Source organism: Phyllobates terribilis, unplaced genomic scaffold, assembly GCF_046119375.1.
Source record: "Phyllobates terribilis strain yellow unplaced genomic scaffold, ASM4611937v1 Scaffold_17__1_contigs__length_24005725, whole genome shotgun sequence".
Lineage (NCBI taxonomy): Eukaryota > Metazoa > Chordata > Amphibia > Anura > Dendrobatidae > Phyllobates > Phyllobates terribilis.
Window position 1 is genome coordinate 16,186,427 of NW_027362777.1, and position 19,431 is coordinate 16,205,857.

Sequence of the window (19,431 nt, forward strand, 5' to 3'; positions counted from 1 at the left end):
GGAACACCAATGGGAAAGGAGATAAATGATAAAGCGAGGAAGGGAAAAAACTCTCCGAATACACTTATCTCTGAAACTCCAAATACCACGATCCGCTCTGTTAGTCTGCATGAAATGCTTTCACCGACACTTCCCTAACAGACCGGCAGGCATTTGAAGGAGTCTCACTACAGCAGCATTGATTGCAGCTGGGCGAGGCTGGACCTCGTCTAGCACAGAGAGAGAGAGAATTAACTCCCTCACTGCCGAAAAACACAAAGCACCAAAAACTCAGCTGCGAGAAGTCAGGCTGTGTAATCGTGACGATCTTCGTGGCGACACACCCGTGACAGTACCCCCCCTTCTACGAGGGGCCTCCGGACCCTCAGGGCCAGGTTTATCCGGGTGAGTCGTGTGGAAGGCCCGAACTAATCGGTCTGCGTTAATATCCAACGCAGGAACCCACATCCTCTCCTCAGGACCATACCCTTTCCAATGAACCAGGTACTGAAGGGACCGGCGATTAAAGCTTGAATCGATGACCCTCGATACCTGGAACTCCAAGTTACCATTGACCACCACTGGAGGGGGAGGTAAAGGTGACGGTACCACCGGCGCCACATACCTCTTAAGCAACGATCTGTGGAACACGTGAATTTTAAACGTAGGGGGGAGGTCAAGACGGAATGCCACCGGATTAATTATAGAACTGATTCTGTACGGCCCGATGAACCTGGGACCCAGTTTCCAGGAGGGAACCTTAAGTTTTATATTCCTGGTAGACAACCATACCCGATCGTTCACACTTAGGTCCGGACCAGACACTCTCCTCCTATCAGCCATACGTTTGTATCGGTTCCCCATAGTATTCAGATTCTTCAGCACCCCTCTCCATACTGAAGCGAGTGATGAGGAAAATCGTTCCTCCTCAGGAACCCCCGAAGAGCCCCCCCTACTGAAAGTACAAAACTGGGGGTGAAAACCATATGCCCCAAAAAACGGGGACTTACCAGTGGACTCGCTCCGCCTATTATTAAGAGCAAACTCTGCCAGAGGTAAGAAAGAAGCCCAGTCCTCCTGGTTCTCTGACACAAAACACCGGAGATATGTCTCCAAGCTCTGGTTCATTCGTTCCGTCTGACCATTGGTCTGAGGATGAAAAGCCGATGAGAACGACAAATGCATCCCCCGCCGTGCACAAAACGCCTTCCAGAACTTGGACACAAACTGAGACCCCCGATCAGACACCACCTCGGAGGGTACCCCGTGAAGCCTCACAATCTCCCCAATGAACACCTGCGCAAGAGTTTTAGCATTAGGGAGAGCAGGAAGAGCGATAAAATGTGCCATCTTGCTGAACCTGTCCACTACAACGAGTATGACCGTTTTACCCGAAGACGGAGGGAGGTCCGTAATAAAGTCCATAGACAGATGAGTCCAAGGACGCTCCGGGATCTTCAAAGGTAAGAGGGCCCCAGACGGATGGGTATGTGAGGTCTTAGAGCGCGCACAAACCCCACAGGATGCGACAAAAGTTACCACCTCCTTATGTAAGTTAGGCCACCAAAACCGACGCGAGAGGAGATCCACAGTTGCTTTACTCCCCGGGTGTCCTGCAAAAACTAAGTTATGGTGTGCCTCGATCACCTTTTGTCGCAACTGATCTGGAACAAACAGTCTCCCCGGAGGTCCAACAGGGGCGTCCCCCTGAGCCTCCAATACCTCCTCCTCCAGCTCAGAGCATACTGCCGAAACCACCACCCCCTCCTGAAGGATAGGAATCGGGTCGTCCGTATTCCCGGCCCCAGGGAAACTACGAGATAAGGCATCCGCCTTTACATTTTTTGACCCAGGACGATATGTAACGACAAAATTAAACCTGGTAAAAAACAATGACCACCTAGCTTGTCTGGGATTCAGACGTTTCGCGGACTCCAGATATAGCAGGTTCTTGTGATCGGTGATGACGGTGACCGGATGGACTGCCCCCTCCAAAAAATGGCGCCACTCCTCAAAAGCTAACTTAATGGCCAAGAGTTCCCTATTGCCGACATCGTAATTCCTCTCAGCGGACGACAATTTTTTAGAGAAAAAGGCGCACGGATGCCACTTACCAGGGGACGAACCTTGTGACAATACTGCTCCCACCCCTACCTCGGAAGCGTCTACCTCTACAATGAATGGCTGTGACTCATCAGGTTGAATGAGTATGGGTGCCGAGGCAAAACATTTTTTCAAGGAGGAAAATGCTTGACAAGCCTTGTCAGACCACCTAGAAAAATCCGTCCCCTTTTTAGTCATGTCTGTGAGAGGCTTAACCATGGACGAGAAATTACGAATGAACTTCCGGTAATAATTAGCAAACCCCAGGAAACGTTGTAGTGCCTTAAGATTCTCTGGCCGATCCCACTCAAGAACTGCCCGCACTTTCCCAGGGTCCATACGAAAACCGGACGCTGAAACCAGGAAGCCTAAAAACTGGAGTTCCTGTACGGCGAACACACACTTTTCCCATTTGGCATACAGTTTATTATCCCGCAAGATCTGTAACACCTGCCTAACGTGCTCCTGATGAGACACCAGATCCGGCGAGTAAATTAAGATATCATCCAGATATATGACAACAAACTGTCCCACCAGGCGGCGAAAAATGTCATTAACAAAGTGTTGGAACACCGCTGGGGCATTAGTCAGACCGAATGGCATGACAAGGTTCTCATAATGCCCCTCCGGAGTGTTAAACGCCGTCTTCCACTCATCCCCCTCCTTCATCCTAATCAGATTGTACGCCCCCCTGAGATCCAACTTAGAGAACCATTTGGCGCCCACGATCTGATTAAAGAGATCGGGAATAAGTGGGAGCGGATACGGATCTCGGACCGTAATCCGATTAAGTTCACGGAAATCCAGGCAAGGGCGTAGGCCTCCATCTTTCTTCTTAACAAAGAAGAACCCCACAGCCATCGGTGAAGATGAAGGTCTAATATGCCCCTTAGCCAGACTTTCTGAAATATAATCCTTCATGGCCTGCCTCTCAGGACCAGAAAGGTTATACAACCTAGCTTTAGGTAACTTGGCCTCAGGGAGCAGTTTTACAGAACAGTCATACTCGCGATGAGGAGGTAGTTCCTGACACCCTTTCTCCGAGAATACATCCTCAAAGTCCGCCAGAAATGGAGGTAAGACCCAAGGAGTAACCGCACCGATGACCGTGTTCATGCAGTTTTTATTACAGAATTTACTCCATTGGCTTATCTCTCTGGATTGCCAATTAATAACCGGGTTATGCTTAGTTAACCAAGGAAGGCCCAACACTATAGGAGTGGGAAGACCCTCCAACACGTAGCAAGACAACAGTTCTTTATGTATCGCCCCCACTTGAAGTTTTACGTTATGCACAGCTTGCAAAAAACTTCCCTGACCGAGAGGCCTGGCATCGATCGAGAATATGGGGATGGGTTTAGCCAACTCACTCAATCGTGTACCTTGAACCCGGGCAAACCGAGCGTCCACCAGATTAGCCCCGGCCCCACTATCCAGAAGAACAGATATCTTCTCAGTTCTCGTACCCACCACCACCTCCGCCGGTACGAGAAACTGAGACGAACCTAGGGACGAAATACCTACTCCCAGATTGCCGTCCACCACACAACCTGGGATCAACAGTTTTCCGACGACTCTTCACTCTGCAAGGGACGGGATGGACACCCCCCATTAAAATGCCCCTTTCTCCCGCAGAAGAAACACCTTCCTGTCTTATGGCGCACCACCGGTCCCCTCCCCCGAAATGATGTCCCTCCTAATTGCATAGGCTCCTCTGGACTGACCAGGGGAACCACCATATGAGGGGACCTTGTAGCAGGTGGAGTCATCACAGGGGGTGGAGTTATCCCGCACCTCTCCCGAAGCCGTCTGTCAACGTGAATAGCAAGGGCCATAGCGGCTTCCAGTGACGCGGGAGAGTCTTACTGTGCCAACACATCCTGTAATTTGTCGGATAAACCTTGACAAAACTGGCTCCTAAGAGCCGGGTCATTCAACTGGGTGTCCGTGGCCCACCTACGGAACTCCGAACAGAATTCCTCCGCCGGACGATCTCCCTGCTGGATCCTACGTAACTTAGACTCAGCAAGGGAGATCCGATCCGGGTCATCATATACGAGTCCCAGAGCAGCGAAAAACCTATCCACTGACTGGAGAGCCGGGGAACCCGAGGGAAGAGAGAACGCCCAAGATTGTGGGTCCCCTTGTAGGAGCGAGATGACAATTCCCACCCTTTGTTCTTCACTTCCCGATGACCGAGGCCGCAGCCGAAAGTACAACTTGCATGCCTCCCGGAAAACAAAAAACTTGTCCCGCCCCCCAGTGAACCTGTCAGGGAGAGCTACTTTAGGTTCTGGTCCGGTTTGCTCCTGAGGATACAAAACCTTGGACCTAACGTCCGCCAGCTCCATGGACAAACTCTGCAACTGCCGAGCTAGACCGGCTACTGGATCCATGGTAGCTGGAGAAAATCTAAGTGGTCGGTGAAAATGTCACGCTGTCTCTGTGTACTGGAGGTAGGGGGCCTAAGCTGACCCTAAGCTGGGGCCCTGACTAATCCCTCTACCTGGAGGTACTGTTAAAGGTACAGAGGTCCAGGCCGCCAGCGTAACTCCTACCTCCTGAGGATCCCTGCACCTAAGTAATCTAGTCCTGAGAAGGACCCCGATCACAACAAAAGGGGACGAGTAATAATATGCCCACACTCAGTACTTTGACGAACGAGACAGTACAAGGGAAAAACCAAAACCACCTTGCATACAAAAACTACACAACTACAACAGAGGGAACACCAACGGGAAAGGAGATAAATGATAAAGCGAGGAAGGGAAAAAACTCTCCGAATACACTTATCTCTGAAACTCCAAATACCACGATCCGCTCTGTTAGTCTGCATGAAATGCTTTCACCGACACTTCCCTAACAGACCGGCAGGCATTTGAAGGAGTCTCACTACAGCAGCATTGATTGCAGCTGGGCGAGGCTGGACCTCATCTAGCACAGAGAGAGAGAGAATTAACTCCCTCACTGCCGAAAAACACAAAGCACCAAAAACTCAGCTGCGAGAAGTCAGGCTGTGTAATCGTGACGATCTTCGTGGCGACACACCCGTGACATCGCCATATCCTCATCATTTTTGTCTTTACTTTTGAAAAAATCCCAACCCCAACATAACCCTAACCTTAACACAACTCTAGTCCTAACTGTAACCCTAATCCTAACCCCAACCCTAACCCTAACACAACCCTAACCCTACCCCAAGGGATCTATTCACTATAAAGAGGCAGCAGAGTTTCTCTGGACTCTATCTGGCCTCTGTTTAGCGCTGTCCTTTTTTTCAGAGGTTCACAAAACTGTGGCTAATGGCACTTTTATGCACATCTAATTAAAAGACAGACACCGTGGGATCACAGGCAAGACTGCGTCCACGTTGCCTCCATCTGACTCATTACAGGGAGTCTTCCGCAGGGGGTTCCATCTGAATCATGTATTTCAGAGATTTACACAGAAACCCCGGTGTAAACCCTCAGCGCAGAATACAGGATAAATGTGAGCTGAGCCATCCTGCGATCTTTGGGAGGCAGATTGAACAAATCAGCAGCAGGTAAAGAATTGATTTTATTTATTTTTTATACCGTTCCTCATGTGGTATACCGTATTTTTCGGACTATAAGATGCACTGGACCATAAGACGCACCTAGGTTTTAGAGGAGGAAAAAAAAAATGTAAGCAAAAAATGTGGTCATGATGCACTTTTAAGGGGGAGGGGGTCTTCTGCTGACACTGGTATAGGGGTAATGTCCCCCAATTCTGACAATATCCCATATTCTGATATATGTGCCCCCCCCTTCCTTTTATACGTGGTCCCCATCCCCATCCTGGTATGCCTGACATCCCTCCATCCTGGTATGCATGGCACCCCTCATCCCTATCCTGGTATGCATGGCACTCCTCATCCCTATACTGGTATGCATGGCACCCCTAATCCCTATCCTGGTATGCATGGCACCCCTCATCCCTATCCTGATATGCACGACACCCCTCATCCCTGTCCTAGTATGCATGGCACCCCTCATCCCTGTCCTGGTATGCATGGCACTCCTTATCCCTGTCCTGGTATGCATGGCACCCCTCATCCCTGTCCTGGTATGCATGGCACCCCTCATCCCTGTCCTGGTATACATGGCACCCCTAATCCCCATCATGCTGCACATTAAAAAAAAATAAACACTCCTACTCACCTCTCTTCTCTCCTCCAGCGCTGCGTCCTGTCTGCCTGCACTGATCTTTCCATGTGAGCCGCGCATGACGTCACTGCGATGCGCGGCTCACATAGAAAGCTCAGCTGCCGGAAGACACTGCTCCCCACGCCGGGACTGTGTGCACGGGGAGCAGTGACTTCACTCTCCTTCATAGCGGCACACAGCGGAGCTGCGCTGCGGCTGCTGCTGGCTATCTCCTGTGCTCGCTCATTAAAGGGCATGAATATTCAAACCCTCCCCACGCCCATGGGCGTGGAGAGAGGTTGAATATTCATGCCCTTTAACAGAGTGCACAGGTGATTCCGGCAGCAGCAGGAGCCGCAGCGTGGCTACACTGTGTACCGCTATTAAGGAGCATGAATATTCAGTGCTCCCCACGTCCCATGGGGCGTGGGGAGCAGTGAATATTCATTTTCTTTAGCAGCAGGGACAGTGTAGGCTGCAGCGGGTGGCTGCTGCCTCCTGTGCCCCGCTCCTCCACCGCTACCGCTCCCCCCACACCCCACATATATAAACACCACCCACCCCCAACATTCGGACCATAAGACGCACCCCCCATTTTCCTCCAAAATTTGGGAGGAAAAAAGTGCGTCTTATGGTCCGAAAAATACGGTAAGTGATTAGACTACTTTATTCTTTGGGTCGGTGCGATTAGTGATACCAGATTTATATCGGGTTTTTATGTTTGGCTGCTGTCACACTAAAATACACTTATTTTTGCAAAGACTAGTTTTTGCATCGCCATATTTTGATAGCTATAATTTTTCCATATTTCGACCGACAAAGTCATGTAAAGGTTTGCTTTTTGCCGGACAATTTGAAGTTTTTATTGGTGCCATTTTCTGGCATGTGACATTGTTTAATGGCTTTTTATTCCAATTTTTGGGAGGAATAAACAAAAACCAACAGTTCAGGAAGTTTTTTTTTTATGCTGTTCCACATGTAGGGTGACCACTGAATTTAAATTCTTAGTGATATTGGACGTTTTTTGATATCTGAATTATTTCTGTCGTTACAGAGTGTCCAAGTAAAAAATTGTTTGATTAAATCCAAAATGGATCTTAAAGGCAGAGAACAGGTCTGGCAATCTAAGGCTATAGACATTTTTAAAAAAGGTAGTACATGTGGTTTTAGTGACACCTCCACCTCAAATAAAGAAACCATAGGTCAATACAAAAATCTATTATTCAAGAAAAACAAACTTTGGTGGACCAAAACTTCACTTGAGAATTATCTAGATCAAAAAATAATTCCTGGGAGTCTGAGAATCCAGCTTTTTCCCACTTTAGAACTTGAAGATGAAACCCTTGTTAGTAAATGGATCACAGTAGCCACTACATGCTCCATGTTGTTCATTAAGATCAAAGTGGACAAAAATACCTCCTAAGGCTAAGTGCCAACGATGCAGAAATGCTGTAGATTTTTTCCGCATCTCCCTAGCAGGAAAAACGCATGCGGATTTTACATGCGTTTTTCCGGCCATATAGAAGCGTTTTTGCATGCATTTCCGCATGCGGGTTATCAAGCGCTTTAACAAGCAATTTTAGCATCACTTGGAAAAGTGCTTCACAACTTGGTCACACTATATAATTCCATGCAACGGGCATGGATTTATATAGTGTGACCAAGTAATAGTTAAAAAAAAAGAATAAAAATGGTAAAAAATAAAAATAAACATTATACTTACCCAGGGGTGGATTAAGAGTAGCAAGGGCCCCGGGCAGTTTAGAAGGCGCGGGCCCCCCCCCCCCCCACACACCTGATTTATCACGTGACATGTCACATGATCCCCTGTGATAGATCATGTGATAGTTCACGGGAAATTAATTTGGCACAATATTAATTTTGCTTGCTTATCTGAGAGCAGCACAATATTGGGGCAGATACCCTGATTCCAGCGATGTGTCACTTTTTCAGCTGCTTGTTGTCATTTTGAGAAAATCACCGTTTTATCTGCTGCAGATCTAGCAGCTCTCTGAATGCTGTGCTCTGTATAGCCCCACCCACACCACTGATTGGCAGCTTTCTGCCCATGCTCAGTGTACACAGAAATCTACTGATCAGTGATGGGGGTGGGGTCCTACAGAACTTACTAGTCATCTAGTGATAATTACCTTCTGACAAATCAATGATTTTATCAAAACAACACTAAGCAGCCCAGTAAGTGACACATTACTGGAATCAGTGCCTCTAACCCTACATTATGCTGCTCTCAGATTAGGTGGCAAAAACCTGATGACAGATTCCCTTTAAAGGAGCTGTAAAGACAAAAAAGTTTGTATTAAAAAAAATACAAGCCATTTGTTAAATTAACTTTTTTTCATTGTTAATTCACATTAGACTGTATCTTCAACACTTTTGTCAGCAGGTCTTATTACAGACTCTGAATAGGGCAGCTCTCTCCCTCTCCCTCAGCAGAAAGTCACAGCATGGTTAAAAAACGGGATCTTTTATGATTTTCTCATAATAAATAAAAAAGGACATGCAAGTCCTCCAAACTATTTTCCGTTTCTCTATAGGGGAGGTCCTAAATCTTTCTTGTTCTTTAGTTGATCACATGTCAAAAAGGCAAAGCATTTACTATGAACTCGCCTAAAAAAATATACACTTGGAGAGTAATATCATCATCTGCATGTAAATACTCCTTGACTCTAAGGGCTCGCTCACACTGTCGTATAACACGGCCGAATGCTATGTGATGTTTTATCGGATAGGACTCGGCCCTATGTTATACTATGGGACAGTGCGATTATTGGCATGAGAAAATAATCTCATTCGATATTCGGACCATGTGCACCCATACAAGTCTATGGGTGCACGTAAAACATTGGACTGCACTCGGATGTCATCCAAGTGCAGTCCGATGAACACTCACAGAGACTATGGAGAAGATGGAGAAATTAAGCTCTCCATCTTCTCCATATCTGTGCTGCGAGAGAATCGGATCACACTCAGTTGAAGCTCTCACAGAGTTTGAGCCGAGTGTCATTAGCATAATTGGCCCTATTCTCTTGCATGAGAGAATATATGGCTTAGTGAGTGGACCCTAAAACTGAATAGTAGTGACGGACAGGCACCTCACAAGCGGGATCCATGTAGCTCTCAGATGTCATGTAGGTAGGGCTTCACTCCATGGGGTAGGGCTTAATTTCAAGGTATATAAAAAAATGAACTTCAAATAAAAATTAAATGAACACAAAAAGCAATAATTGAATTATTTTTTTCGTATTTATGTTTGCAGCCCCTTTAAAAACCCTTTGAGGACCAAGGCACATATATGTCCCATAGTTTTAAACTGGAAAAAAATTTGATTGAATAAAATTTAAGGTCCTCAAAGGTTTAAGTAGGTCAATAATTCATATGAATACTTGCTCATACAATTGCACATGCCAAAAGATGAAGAAGAACAGAATCAAAAATATGACATTAAGTGGAGTACTTACAGGTATTCAAGGTGAAAGAGACCAGCAAAGGCATCGTCTCGAATGACAATAAATGAGTTAGAATTCAACAAGACAGCAGGTTAGAAGCGAACCAGACTTTATGGTGCTCAGAATTAGTCAAGCAGAATTTATTGACTGCTCTTGCAAAGCACTGAGACTCCCGCTGTGTATAGATGGCGCCGTGCGGCCTCCCGCTGTGTATAGATGGCGCTGTGCGGCCTCCCGCTGTGTATAGATGGCGCCGTGCGGCCTCCCGCTGTGTATAGATGGCGCCGTGCGGCCTCCCGCTGTGTATAGATGGCGCCGTGCGGCCTCCCGCTGTGTATAGATGGCGCCGTATAGATGGCTACGTGCGGCCTCCTGCTGAGTATAGATGCCACACGGCGCTCCCCCCAGAGACAGCAGGAGGCCGCACAGCGCCATCTATACTCAGCGGGAGACCGCACGTAGCCATCTATACTCAGCGGGAGGCCGCACGTAGCCATCTATACACAGCAGGAGGCCGCACGGCGACATCTATACTCAGCAGGGGGCCGCACGTAGCCATCTATACACAGCGGGGGGCGCACGTAGCCATCTATACACAGCGGGGGGCCGCACGGAGCCATCTATACACAGCGGGGGGCCGCACGGCGCCCCCCCCGAGACATCAGGAGGCCGCACGGCGCCAACTATACTCAGCAGGAGGCCGCATGCAGTCATGCACACACACAAACATATACAGACACGCATAAACACATTTGAAACACAAAAATACATACAAACAGACATCACACTGACATCTGCCCACACACACACACACACAAACAGACATCACACACACACACACACACCTGCCCACACTCACGCACACATCTGTGTGTGTGTATGTATAGTGTGTGTGTGTGTGTGTATAATGTGTGTGTATGTATAGTGTGTGTATAATTTGTGTGTGTGTATTTTTTTTTTTAAGTTAAAAACAAGTAAAATGCTTGTGGCATCAATATCAAGACTCCAGATATAAGGGCCTATTCACACTGAATTTTGCAATGCATTCATCTCCTCTTTCCAGGCTTCTATCTAAATCCCTGAAAAATGGCATTCAGATGTGCCTTGACATAGCCATTGATTTGAACAAAGGCAAACCGAGGCTAAAGTCTGAATCTTTAGGCTCCATTTTCTCTGCTTTCAGATGTCTCATTTCAGACAGCACAATCCTGAATTTCAGGGATTCAGTTGTAAGCCTTGTGTAAAGACCTGAGTGCAGCGCTGAATGTAGTGTGAATAGGTCCTTACATCCTACACCACCTCAGGGGATTGTTGTTATGGAGTATTGCCCCTGGGTGGCCGCAGTTATGACCACCACCAGGGCTCGCGGTCACCCACCCTAGCTTTGGTATTCTGGGGAGCTGGTATAATGAATATCTGAGAAGAGCCCTAGAAAAGCAAGAACATTGGACAACCAAGAGGTGGTGGCCTCAAGTCAGGTGTAGTGTTCAACAGGGCAAGACTTTCTAACCTGCCCACACACACACACACACATATATACACACACCTGCCCACACAGACACACACACACACACCTGCCCCCACACACACACACCCACCTGCCCACACACACACACACACCTGCCCACCCACACACCTGCCCACCCACACACACACACACACACTGGACATGGGTATACAGAGGATATGCAGCCGGTAGCATGCATACACACACACACACACTGGACAGGGGTATACAGAGGATATGCAGCCGGCAGCATGCATATACACACACACACACACTGGACAGGGGTATACAGAGTATATGCAGCCGGCAGCATGCATATACACACATACACACACTGGACAGGGGTATACAGAATATATGCAGCCGGCAGCATGCATATACACATACACACACTGGACAGGGGTATACAGAATATATGCAGCCGGCAGCATGCATATACACACACACACACACACACACTGGACAGGGGTATACAGAGTATACGCAGCCAGCAGCATGCATATACACATACACACACTGGACAGGGGTATACAGAGTATATGCAGCCGGCAGCATGCATATACACATACACACACTGGATAGAGGTATATAGAGTATATGCAGCCGGCAGCATGCATATACACACACAAACACACACACACACTGGACATGGGTATACAGAGGATATGCAGCCGGCAGCATGCATATACACACACACACTGGACAGGGGTATACAGAATATATGCAGCCGGCAGCATGCATATACACATACACACACTGGACAGGGGTATACAGAGTATACGCAGCCAGCAGCATGCATATACACATACACACACTGGACAGGGGTATACAGAGTATATGCAGCCGGCCAGCATGCATATACACATACACACACTGAACAGGGGTATAGAGAATATGCAGCCGGCAGCATGCATATACACACACACACACACACACTGGACATGGGTATACAGAGGATATGCAGCCGGCAGCATGCATATACACACACACACTGGACAGGGGTATACAGAGTATAGGCAGCCGGCAGCATGCATATACACACACACACTGGACAGGGGTATACAGAGTATATGCAGCGGGCAGCATGCATATACACACACACACACACACTGGACAGGGGTATACAGAGGATATGCAGCCGGCAGCATGCATATATATACACACACACACACACTGGACAGGGGTATACAGAGGATATGCAGCCGGCAGCATGCATATATACACACACACACACACTGGACAGGGGTATACAGAGGATATGCAGCCGGCAGCATGCATATATACACACACACACACACACACACACACACACTGGACAGGGGTATACAGAGGATATGCAGCCGGCAGCATGCATATACACACACACACTGGACAGGGGTATACAGAGTATATGCAGCGGGCAGCATGCATATACACACACACACACACACTGGACAGGGGTATACAGAGGATATGCAGCCGGCAGCATGCATATATATACACACACACACACACTGGACAGGGGTATACAGAGGATATGCAGCCGGCAGCATGCATATATACACACACACACACACTGGACAGGGGTATACAGAGGATATGCAGCCGGCAGCATGCATATATACACACACACACACACACACACACACACTGGACAGGGGTATACAGAGGATATGCAGCCGGCAGCATGCATATACACACACACACACACACACACGTGTGTGAACCTGAACCACAAAGGAGCAAGTATGTACAAGTAGAATGAGGCCAAGCGTATAAAGCAATATGCCTAGTGCTTAGTGTAGCATGTCAATGATCCTGGGTTAGCCTAAAAATAATAACATATAGATGAGCTTAACTGTATAGCATAAGATGATTGTAGATATAAAGTGACCCTACACAGGCGGCGAGCCAACTGATGGGATCAGGGAATGAATCCCTCTTGTAAAAATTTAAATAGAGTCAATGACTAATGAAGGAAGTGTAATGTAAAGGCTCCGTCACACTTAGCGACGCTGCAACGACCCCGACAACGATACGACCTGTCAGGGATCGTTGCTGCGTCGCTATGTGGTCGCTGGTGAGCTGTCAAACAGGCAGGCTCACCAACGATCAGGGGAGCAGTGACATCGTCGAAAGAATCTTTCCACGATGTCCTGCTCCTGGTTACGAGCCAGCTGAAGCAGGATCAGGCTGGTAACTATGGTAAACATCGGGTTACTAGGGGCACACGCGCTCCTAGTAACCCGCTGTTTATCATGGTTACCACTCTGCTACAGTGAGCGGGAGGTTACCGCTCACTTTAGCAGGCTCGTAACCATGATAAACAGCGGGTTACTAGGTGCGCGTGTGCCCCTAGTAACCCGATGTTTACCATAGTTACCAGCCTGATCGCTGCTCCCGCTGGTCACACACAGCGATGTGTGCTGACCAGCGGGAGAGCAACAACCAAAAAATGGTCCAGGACACTTTGCAGCGATCAGCGACCTCATAGCAGGGGCCTGATCGTTGCAAAGTGTCACACATAGCGACATCGCTGGTGAGGTCACTGTTGCGTCACCAAAACCGTGACACAGCAGCGATCTCGCTAGCGATCTCGCTATGTGAGACGGGGGCTTAAGGTACGGAGTATTCCAAAGAGAGGGAAGGGGGAGGGGAAACAATGGACACAACACCAGATCAATGGCAGACAGTGTTATATATAAGAGGGGCTTAATGACCGGCTGTGGAGAGAAGTGCCCAGAAGATGCTGGTTAGGGGAAGTGTTCAACATGAGGGCCAGGTCAAAGCTTGTAGACAAGCAGACGAGATAGGTAATATGCCTTATACTTCTGCTCTAAGGGGTCCAGGGTACCGAGTATGCGCCACACTCTGCACCCTGGGCCACTTAGGTAATATGCCTTCCATGACGTCATGTTCGGTGTTTCTGCTTTGGGTTTTGGCTTGCAAAACGCAGATTTCATTAGAATAGATTGTGGACTCCATTAGCTGAGCCCCTGAGGTGTCAGCACACGCCCCAGATGACCCCATATTGGAAACACCACTGCCTAAGGAATTCATCTAGGGGTGTAGTAAGTATTTTGAACCCATAGGCGCCTTACAGAATTTTATAACATTGAGTCATGGAAATATGACATTTTAGTGGTAAAAATGCAATTTTTGTATTTGCTACAAATTTGTCAGGTACACAAGGGTTAATAGGTGAAACTGAACCCCATAATTTATTAAATAATATATCCTGAAAGCGGTGATGTCCCATATGTCGTCAGAAATTAGTTAGCCCACACCTCAGGGGCCACTCATTGCCATGGTGACTCGATGTCATCATGACAACATCCGGGTGACCAGAGCTAACAAGTTATTTAGGTCATGTGCAGTGCATGATCTACCTAACTGGTGTCAGTGCAGCACGAACAGTTATAAAGCATAGCAAAGCTCCTGAATATATATTATATATATATATATACACATACATGCAGTTGTGCTCAAAAGTTTACATACCCCGGCAGAATTTTTTATTTTTTGGCCTTGTTTCAGAGAATATGAATGATAAAGTTTTTTTGTTTTCTCCCCTCATGGTTATTGGTTGGGTGAAGCTATTTATTGTCAAACTACTAAGTTTTCTCTTTTTATATCTTAATGACAACCAAAAACATCCAAATGACCCTGAGCAAAAGTTCACATACCCTGGTGATTTTGGCCTGATAACATGCACAGAATTTGACCCAAATGGGTTTGAATGGCTACTAAAGGTAACATCTCACCTGTGACCTGTTTGCTTGTAATCAGTGTGTGTGCGTAAAAGCTGAGTGAGTCTCTGGGATCCAGACAGACTCTTACATCTTTCATCCAGCCACTGACGTTTCTGGATTGTGAGTCATGGGGAAAGCAAAAGAATTGTCAATGGATCTACGGGAAAAGGTAGTTGAACTGTATAACACAGGAAAGGGATACAAAAAATATCCAAGGAATTGATAATGCCAGTCAGCAGCATTCAAACTATGATTAACAAATGGAAAATCAGGAGCTCTGTAAAAACCAAACCACGGTCAGTTAGACCAACAAAACTGTTGGCCACAACTGCCAGGAAAATTGTCTGGGATGCAAAGAAAAACCCACAAATAGCATCAGCTGAAATTCAGAACTTTCTGAAAACTATTGATGTGGCAGTTTCAAGATGCACAATAAGGAGGCACCTGAAGAAATATGGGCTGCATGGTCGAGTCGCCAGAAGAAAGCCATTACTGTGCAAATGCCACAAAGTATCTCACCTAGAATACGCCAAACAGCATAGAGACAAGCCTCAAAACTTCTGGAACAGGGTAATTTGGAGTGATGAGACCAAAATTGAACTTTTTGGCCACAATCATAAACGTTACATTTGGAAAGAGGTCAACAAGGCCTATGATAAAAAGGAACACCATTCCTACAGTAAAGCACGGAGGTGGATCGCTGATGTTTTGGGGATGTATGAGCTACAATGGCACAGGAAACTTGGTAAAAGTTGAAGGAAAGATGAATGCCGCACGTTATCAGCAAATACTGGAGGCAAATTTGCACTCATCAGCTTGCAAGCTGCGCATGGGACGTACTTGGACGTTCCAACATAACAATGATTCAAAACACAAGGCCAAGTCGACCTGTCATTGGCTACAGCAGAGCAAAGTGAAGGTTCTGGAGTGATCATCTCAGTCTCCTGACCTCAATATCATTGAGCCACTCTGGGGAGATCTCAGGCGCGCAGTTCATGCTAGACAGCCCAGGAATTTACAGGAACTGGAGGCTTTTTGCCAAGAAGAATGGGCAGCTTTACCATCTGAGAAATTAAAGAACCTCATCTACAACTACCACAAAATACTTCAAGCTGTCATTGATGTTAAAAGGGGGCAATACACGCTATTAAGAACTGGGGTATGTGAACTTTTGATCAGGGTCATTTGGATGTTTTTGGTTGTCATTAAGATTTAAAAAGAGAAAACACAGTACTTTGACAACAAATGGCTTCATCCAACCAATAACCATGAGTGGAGAAAAAGTTTTTTTGTTATCATTCATATTCTCTGAAACAAGGCCAAGAAAGGAAAAATTCTGCCGGGGTATGTAAACTTTTGAGCACAACTGTAAGAGATTTCAAGAATGTGGAATGTTAATTGGAAGATCTAGGAACTGCAAGTTATCAGGCAGTAATGGGCAAGCTGAAAGGATATATAGGAGAGACGAATGTATGTGATCCCTATGGTATGTTGCTTTATTATTGCATGTACTGGTTTCTTGGTTTTGTCAAAAAAAAAAAAACTAATGAAAAAAATCTCAAATGTATTGGATTAAAAAAAAAAAGACTAAGAAAAAGTCTTCTCCACTGTGTGGGTTCTCTGGTGCCTAATCAAATCTGATTTCTGGTTAAAACATTTTCCACATTCTGAACAGGAAAAAGGCTTCTCCCCTGTGTGAGTTCTCTTGTGCTTAATCAAATCTGATTTCTGGTTAAAACATTTCCCACATTCTGAACATGAAAAAGGCTTCTCCCCTGTGTGAATTCTCTGGTGCTTAATCAAAGCTGATTTATGGTTGAAACATTTTCCACATTCTGAACAGGAAAAAGGCTTATCCCCTATGTGAATTCTCTGGTGTTTAACCAAATATGATTTATCGTTAAAACATTTCCCACATTCTGAACATGAAAAAGGCTTCTCCCCTGTGTGGGTTCTCTGGTGCTTAATCAAATCTGATTTCTGGTTAAAACATTTCCCACATTCTGAACATGAAAAAGGCTTCTCCCCTGTGTGAATTCTCTGGTGGATATTAAGATGTGCTTTCTGTTTGAAACATTTTCCACATTCTGAACAGGTAAAAGGCTTCTCCCCTGTGTGAGTTCTCTGGTGCTTGACCAAAGCTGATTTCTGGTTAAAACATTTTCCACATTCTGAACAGGTAAAAGGCTTCTCCCCTATGTGAAGTCTCTGGTGCTTGACAAAATCTGATTTCTGGTTAAAATATTTCCCATATTTGGAACAAAAAAATCTATTGTCCGCTGTGTGTATTTTTTGATGTTTAAGAAAATACTTTTCAAGGGTAAAACTATTTCCATTTTCTGAACATGAAAATGGCTTCTTTCCTTTAGGAGCAGTTCGTTTTGTAATGCTTATTTTTTTATTTTGATTTTCCTTAGTAGTCGGTAATGAATCAGAAGACTGGAGCTGTTTCATAGGATCAGATGACAGATCTTTGCTGTGAAGGGATGATGGTATATCTGGAGTAATGGCATTCACTTCAATTGTATCCTGTGGGATCCCAAGATCATCTGATTTAAAAATTGAAGATGTCAGCTGTCCCTCTGATCTCCTGGTACAGTCATCTGCCAATAAATAAACAATTATTAATTTTGAATAAAATATCCCTGAAATTTATATTTTTGAACATTTCTACTTAAAACGCCTGTAGAAATGACAAGTTATTGACAGAATGACAGTGAAACGTGAAAACCTCATAGGATGAACCAGCAGAGCGTGGTGTTCAACTGCTTGTTCATTCTGCCTCCAAAATATGGAATAAGAAGCCACCAAACAATGTTATGTAGGCAAAAATGATACCAATAAAAACTTCTCATCCATAAATCAATCCAGCAATATCTGCTCTCCCAAAGTCAGATCTCCCCCTCACTTCTGAGCCTTGAAATGTGCCCAAACCACATTCAGCATCCATGTATTTGGCATTACTATAATAAGAAGAACCCACTTAATTTACGGTGTGTGTCTCCTGGAGCACAATCTGGGCACTATGTGTTGGGTAATAAAATGGCCAATGTGCAATTTTCAGTCTCCACCATCCACTTCGTGCTAATTTCCGGAAAGTGCCTGTGGAATCGATACGTCTATAGATTAATTCACTGCGGGTTATAATTTCCAAAATGGAGTCACTTTGTTATATTAAAGAAGTTGTCCAGTACTTTTTACAATTGCCCCAATGTCCCCCAATGTATTTACCCTGTACCCATAAGTCTTTTTGTAATTACCTTCTGCAGTCCTTCTTGCCTGTGAGCGGCACTATCGCTGGCCGCTGTCAGGCATCACGTGACCCCCGATAGCGTCACTCACAGGCTAGAAGGACAGCAGAAGGTGATTACAAAAATTCTTATGGGCACAGGGTAAATACATTGGGGTACATTGGTCAATTGTAAAAAGTACTGGACAACTTCTTTAAGGCTTCTGTAAATAGTGTGTCCAATCTCCCCTGGGATCTGCTCCCCCACGTCTGCTTCTGTCACCAGGCGCCGCCTTAATCATTCTGCAGGTAATGCTGGTGATGGATGAGACGTTAGAACCAGAAGCTCTGGGCGGCGCAGGCTCTGTCCAAACACTAAGATTAGGCAGCCTGGGACCTGTAGTACCATCCAGTCTGGCAGTATGGTTGTGTATTCTGTCCAGCTGAAGTAATCTACTCCCTGCTTCATCCAATCGGAAAGCACCGCACACTACTAAAGCTGGAAGCATATTGCCGGAAGCTGCCAGATACAGCCTTGTTCTCCTCTCGTTCAGTCCTCTGTGCTCAGCTCCCGGCTTGTGTATTTGTTTCTTCTTGTGACCATTTACTGACTACTCCTGTCTGATTTAGTATTTTCTCTGTCCTCCTGGTTATGACCCGGCTACCTGACTATTCTTCTTTGGGTTAAAGGATGATGAGCAAGGCAATCCCTGGGATCAGGAAAATGGAGTACATATCGCCAAGCCTATTCGTGGTAGCCATCTTTTGAGCTGCCAGGTGACCATGAACAGTGCCCCCAATACATTGTGTCGGAAATATATTCCAGCAAGATCTTCATTCATAAATGGCGCTCCTCCCCTTGTGCCCAGACAGTAGTGTACAACCGTATATAGAGTATTGTTGGATTCAAGAGAAGTTGGAAAATAATTTGTAAGGTCCATTTGTTTCCTTTTATCCTTTGTGAAGAATTCCAAAATTATCACCACATAAAGTGACACATGTCAGATTTGAAAATGGGCCCCGATTAGGGACAGAAAACTGGCTGCAGGAAGGGGTTAAATCAGAGTATTTTGGGCACTAACTACTGTAGTCAAAAACTGACTATAGACAAGAACACATCTACTAAAATGATCAAACTCAACAGTCTTCATCAGTAATAAATGAGTAACTAGTGGTGAAACCTCTCTGGGGTAATTAGAGTATGGGGCTCGGTGGCTCTTAGCAATCTAAACTATCATAAGGGACAATA

At 46.0% G+C, this 19,431-nt stretch overlaps 1 protein-coding gene across 1 annotated transcript in view; it reads right to left on the reverse strand.

Moving 5' to 3' along the window:
• Positions 1 to 16,208: 16,208 nt before the first annotated feature.
• The window catches only part of LOC141176123 (uncharacterized), an 85,098-nt gene continuing 81,875 nt past the window's right edge, over positions 16,209 to 19,431 (reverse strand). The window contains exon 8 of the mRNA XM_073660117.1: positions 16,209 to 17,185. Coding sequence (XP_073516218.1) covers positions 16,541 to 17,185 — 645 coding nt within the window. The 3' untranslated portion in view covers positions 16,209 to 16,540. The remainder of the gene's footprint in view (positions 17,186 to 19,431) is intronic.